The sequence below is a fragment of the Convolutriloba macropyga genome, chromosome 2, assembly GCF_964194025.1.
Source record: "Convolutriloba macropyga chromosome 2, txConMacr16.3, whole genome shotgun sequence".
In the NCBI taxonomy this organism is placed as follows: Eukaryota; Metazoa; Xenacoelomorpha; order Acoela; family Convolutidae; genus Convolutriloba; species Convolutriloba macropyga.
Window position 1 is genome coordinate 12,115,217 of NC_134469.1, and position 6,124 is coordinate 12,121,340.

The window sequence follows — 6,124 nt, forward strand, 5'->3', positions numbered from 1 at the left end:
GATCAGACTATCGTGCGTTCAAAATGGCCTATGTCCAGACTTTCGTATGTTGCATGTCCAGACTAAAAAACTAATTTTTATGCTTGTAGACGTCCATTGAAGATGAATACGCCATAAAAAACTTGTCCAAAGTGATTCGTTGAGTCAATTTTTTTATCTTATCCCCAATTATGGCTAAAGTGGAGCCTGCCCACCAAAAATGAGCACAATTGGACTAAAATCGACGAGGAAAAAAAAGAGTAAAAAATAGTAATTTCTATGACAGTTGTAAGTTTTGGTGCGCGAATTTTGGTTTGGAACACTCAAAAGTCTGGACATAGGCCATTTTGAAAGCACTAAAGTCTCGACATAAAGTCTTTTGAAAGCAGGATAGGCTCGACAAAAACGCACAGATTATCAAATTTGCAGCGGACGGTTTTTGGTATGGAACGCACGAAAGTCTGGAAATAGGCAATTTTGAACGCACGAAAGTCTGGACATAAGGTCTTTTGAACGCACGAGTCTGGACATGAACGCACAAATTATCAATTTTGGAGCGCACAAATTTTTCTTTGGAACGCACGAAAGTCTGGACATGAGGACTTTTGAACGCACAATGAACGCACGAAAAATTTCGAACGCACGATAGTCTGGACATAGGCACTTTCCGTCTGGGAGGGTCTGGACATAGGCACTTTCCGTCTGGGAGGGTCTGGACATAGACACTTTCCGTCTGGGACGGTCTGGACATATCGACTTTTGGTCTCGCACCTCAACCTGGATAGGCCTCGACTTATGAAAAGACTTTAAATGTCTAGTAGGGGGGGGGCAATATTGACTATAATGAGCATTGTCTTTTCATAAGTCTGTACCTAGACCTGGGAAGCGCGTGAAAAATGTAAACTAAAGATATTGAGCGTAATGGTTGAAAAAATGATGTTACCAGTCCACCCAGAATTGCACTCTTTGCAAAGAGTGTAGACAAGAGATTAATTACATTGTAATTTTTTAAAACTAAACTCTTAAACCAGCTCTTTTCCCCAATAAATAGGAGTGGAATAGACATTACACCTTATTTCCTGCTACGGGTGAATTACGTGTGAAACCTCCACCCGGGGCGTGAAAGTCTGATCACAAGTCTTTTAGGTCTGGCTTGAGATTTGATCTGAGACGGCCTGACATCAACTTGGTCTGGCGTCTCAACTTCAGCTCTGAAATCGACGGGAATCAGCTATGCCCTCTCGGGGTGACTTTTTTTAAGTAATCATAGAATGCATAGAACAATGGAATATCTACAAATCGTAGACTATACCTTAGCATTCTCCAAAAATTTTGAACATTTCTGAGATATCATTTCTAACCAATCATAAATGATAGTAAAGCATCCCGGATCGTAGTAGCATAGAAAATCAGAGCACTGAATCATAGAATTTGTATTCTGTTTTTCTACAATGACCATACACTGATCATGTCACTTTTTACCATGAAAATTGTAAAATCAGGGAAATAAAAAACCAATCTATCATATCAATCCTGACAAGTCCTATTATCAATAATTTCAATTGTATGAACAACCTAATTATCATCATGTTTTTACGCTTCACTGGTTTGATGGTTTCAAACTAGAGCTCGAAGAATCGGGCCACATTGCCGTGGGTACAGTTAAGTCCTAAAAACCTTTTTTGGCTTTCCGTGGTTACCGGGAATCACCTTTGAATCCGTATGCCCGGACTAAACATTCACCGAGGATGCAAATAGGAAATATGTATTTTGAATACTTGCTGAGTCATGATTTGTTAATCACAATCTATATAATGCCCATTTTGAAAAGTCATCATTAAATTTTATTGGGTCTGTTCAATAGAAATGGTGATCCAATGATCACTGAGATTCAATGGCGAAGAATAACCATTTTTTATTCTCACCTCTGACCAAAGTGGGGAGAATAAAAACAAACAATTTACATGTAGAAAAATAAAAAAGCAAAAATAAAAAAATAAAAAAAGAAATGAGATTCATAAACTGTTGATCTGTTGTTTTGATAACCACCGTTATGTTAACCAAGTTAATTGTCAAATTATGTTACCCTCACTTATGATCAGATGATAAGCGGATAATACCTGACGAGGTTCACGTCCCAGACCGAAAGTCGATATGGTCAGACCAAAATGAACGCACGAGGGGGCGTCGTGCGTTCAAAATTGCGCACGAAAGACTAGACATAGGCAAGTATGAAGGAATTATAGTCCTAAAAGATGATTCAACGAGCAATGAACACAGCAAGCAGACGATACCTAATTTATGATCAACCCAGGTTGAGGTCCAGACCCAAATTGAGCTATGATCAGACAGACTCGATCGCACACCCTTGTGTTCCCAAACCGAAATTACAGGGTCTGGACAGCAGTTCGAGCGCAAAATAGTCTGAGCCATGGTCCGATTTAGGTCTGATCAGAGGTCACTTCAGTCTGGAAGGTCTGATCATAGGTCATTTCAGTCTGGATAGTCTTATCAGAGCTCAATTTGGGTCTGGAGATCGACCTGGGAACCGATAGAGAGACAATACCACTCTTTTATTGACGTGACATCCGACTGATGATACTTTGTTCCTTATGATCCGATAGGAAAAAAATTCTCAAACTTCAACCATTTTCAGATGATCTCACACACGTTTAGTGTGATCTGATGTAAATTTGCTGTTTTCGTACAGTTTTTCAAGATTTTGTCACGTGTTTGGACATATCATTTTGCAGGGTTATGCTGGGTGTTAACTGTGTTAACTCTCGATAAGTCAGTGACCCCGAAACGGGAGTACCCCCATAAATTTTGCAAAAAGAATCTATAGGAAGAACCTTCCTATAGATTCTCAAAAAATCATCAAAACAACATCCATCGAAAAACAAATACGTTATAAATAAAGCAGATTTATTGTTTCTCAATTGGAAAGCGATGCTCTATCTAGCAAACTTTCTCGAAATTGGAAAGCGATGCTTTATCTGGTAGTGCTATTTAATCTTATCAGATCTGACGGTCTTTTATTTATAACGTATTTGTTTTTATTTACCTTCCTATAGATTTGTTTTTCAAAAATTATGAGGGTACTCTCGTTTCGAGGTCACTGACTTATCGCGAGTTAACCCAGTCAACACCCAGCATAACCCATCAAAATTATATGTCCATACAACTCGAGTTCAGATCTTTCTTTAGAATAAACATAAGAAATCGTCACTTTTCGTCGCCTTTAATTAGCCAAAACCGATCAAAGCCCTTATATCTTTTTCTTTGGTTTCGTCAGTTTTCATCAATTTTAAACAACTGAAGCGTCGGCTTTCGCGGAAGTAAGAATCTTCGGTTTATGTCAGTTTAAAAAATAAGTTAAACCGGACCATGGCCAGAGCACCCAGACAACACAATACCAGACCTCCTATACAGCCCTCGACAACCCCTACATTACGGACCCGGTCGAAGTGTCACCGCCTACGCAAATAAATGCAAGATAAGCGGTGAATGCGGGTGAAATTACATAAATCAAGCGGCTAATGCAGTGAAAAAAATTATCGCCTGGTAGCGGTGAAATTACATAGTTTCATCACTGAATTTTGCGGTGAAATTACATAAATTCACCGCTTTGAAAACAGTGTCCAAATTATGTAAGATGAGCGGTGAATGCGGTGAAATTATATAAATCAGGCGGCTAATGCAGTGAAAAAACATTATCGCCTGGTGGCGGTGAAATTACATTGTTTCACCACTGAATTTTGTGATGAAATTACATAAATTCACCGCTTTGAAAACAGTGTCCAAATTATGTAAGATGAGCGGTTAATGCGGTGAAATTACATAAATCAGGCGGCTAATGCAGTGAAAAAACATTATCGCTTGGTGGCGGTGAAATTACATTGTTTCACCACTGAATTTTGTGATGAAATTACATAAATTCACCGCTTTGAAAAAAGTGTCCGAATTATAAAAGATAAGAGGTGAATGCGATGAAATTACATAAATCCACCGCTTAACTAAGTCATGAAATTACATAAATTCACCTCTTAGAAAAAGTGTCAAAAATATAAGATTACGGGTGCAACTTTTTTTTTGGGGGGGGGGGGTATAACGAGGTAAGATAAGGGGGCAATGAATGGGGAGTAAGGGAGGAAATGTTAGATTTAACCCCCTTAAAATTAGCCCCCGATCTTACTTCTTTGTGACACTTTTTTCTAAGCGGTGAATTTACGTAATTTTACCACTAGCGTAAGCGGTGAACTTACAAAAAATCACCACATTTCACAGCTAAAATTTGTAATTTCACCGCTAAAAATTGCAAATCTTACAAAAAATTTGATATAAATTCAAAACAAAAATACTACAAGTTAGTGAGAAGCGATGGAGTGGAAGAAGAAGTGACTGACATGCAGGGGGTGAGAGGTTCGAATCCGTGTAAGGCAGGTAAATTGTAATAAGTCGCATGGCACCGCAAAATTACGTACCAAATTTGCGGTAAAAAAACAACTTTTCACCGCTCATCTTACGTATTTTTCCGATTTTTCCTCCACCCGGGAGAGAACCCATACAATGAGAAAACGTGTCCAGACAACCCTGACATTTTCTAGACACCAAAAATTGCCTTTTTGTTGTTTTTATGATAGGCAGTAAACTTCAAGTGTACAGAACAATTTTTTCGTCTCCGCCAGCCACTATTAACGCTTTGACCTATGGTTAGAACAAACTTAATTGTTGACGATCAGAGCGTTGTCCAGAACTCCAAGACCCACAATCAAACTCTACTATGAAGAAGTATATAGAATAATGAATACCTTCAGTCATAATTTCACTCCTTCCACGATTATGTCAAGACAAGTTGCAAACTTATGACCGGTTCTCGATAAACGCCAGAAGTTCTCTGTGATTTCAAGCAGTCACATAACCATTACTTATCGAACGTATGTCCAGACAATTACCAGACAACAGTGTATGTCCAGACCTCTTCATGTACCATTTAAAAGATGGTCTAAATTTACCCTCCCCCTCCGCCCTCCCCCTCCTCCCCCCCCCCCCCCGCCACCCGCTATAGCCAACCTGTCGACTGGACCTAATTTTGAGACCTCTACTGAAGGCGATAGGCGGGATAATTAATTAATCAATGAGGCTATTATCAGCAAAATTGACAAACTAGCGTCTGCGCTTACCTGAGCTGACAACCAGCAAAGCAGGCCATAGAATTTCTTCCATCATAACTGTTCGACTTATTTTCAGCAGTTGGCCGGTCTAATTTAACTGTTCAAATTTTTTGTACAGCTCGAGAATACGTTATTCGATTAAATGATGCTAAGAAAAAAGAGAAACCTGCTCACTTATTAAAATCAATGTTTATCAAATTAACTTTCAGATTGCTGTCTTCATTTAAACGTTAAGCTGATCAGATTACTTTGTCCAAGCATACCTGCGTGTGCTTAAGTGTGTGGTCTGACTTTCAAACGGATAAATACCAAAAAAAAACTTTCGTCGGTGATTATTTTTTGCAATGGTTGGTTAAGTTGATATCATTGTTGAAGTCAATTCAGTCTATTAATAACGTTCACAAAGCCTTCTAAACGTATTTAGTACAAAAAATGAATGTAACACGAACACCTTTTCGCCTTTTGCGGCACAGTTAAACTTTTTGATCAACCTTTCGCCGGTAAGAACTCTCATAACTTATCGAATTTGAGAATATCGAATCTGTATTTTGTCCTCTGTGAAATCGAATTCACGTCAACCTTGCGAAACCTCGTGAACTCACCTCAAATATTTTTGCAAATGTAACTTCACGCATTATCAAATGTTTTCTTCGTTTTTCCCGGTTCGAGGTGTCATTACAAGAAATCGCTAAATATTGAAAGATTCGCTGTGAATGCGGTGAATGCAGTGACTCAGACCCTTTGCAGTAAAAATTTCGCACTGCTCTTTAATTCTTTTGACAAAAGCTCGTATCGGGTTCTAATTTTGTTGTTTTTCAATTCAGTTTTATTTGTAATTCAAAAGAATAGTCGAGTAATCATAAAAAAGTGTTTATCATATGACACAAAATTGAAATCTTGCAAGATTCTTCTTAGAAAAACGTTGTTTTCTTTCGAATTTCAAAATTGCATGGATATTGCATGTTTCACAT

General features: G+C 38.4%; 1 protein-coding gene across 1 annotated transcript in view; it reads right to left on the reverse strand.

Annotated features, from left to right (window-relative positions):
* Positions 1-5,360, reverse strand: part of LOC142334815 (uncharacterized) — a 29,808-nt gene extending 24,448 nt beyond the window's left edge. The window contains exon 1 of the mRNA XM_075383140.1: positions 5,163-5,360. Within this exon, the coding sequence (XP_075239255.1) occupies positions 5,163-5,208 (46 nt within the window). The 5' untranslated portion in view covers positions 5,209-5,360. The remainder of the gene's footprint in view (positions 1-5,162) is intronic.
* Positions 5,361-6,124: the final 764 nt, after the last annotated feature.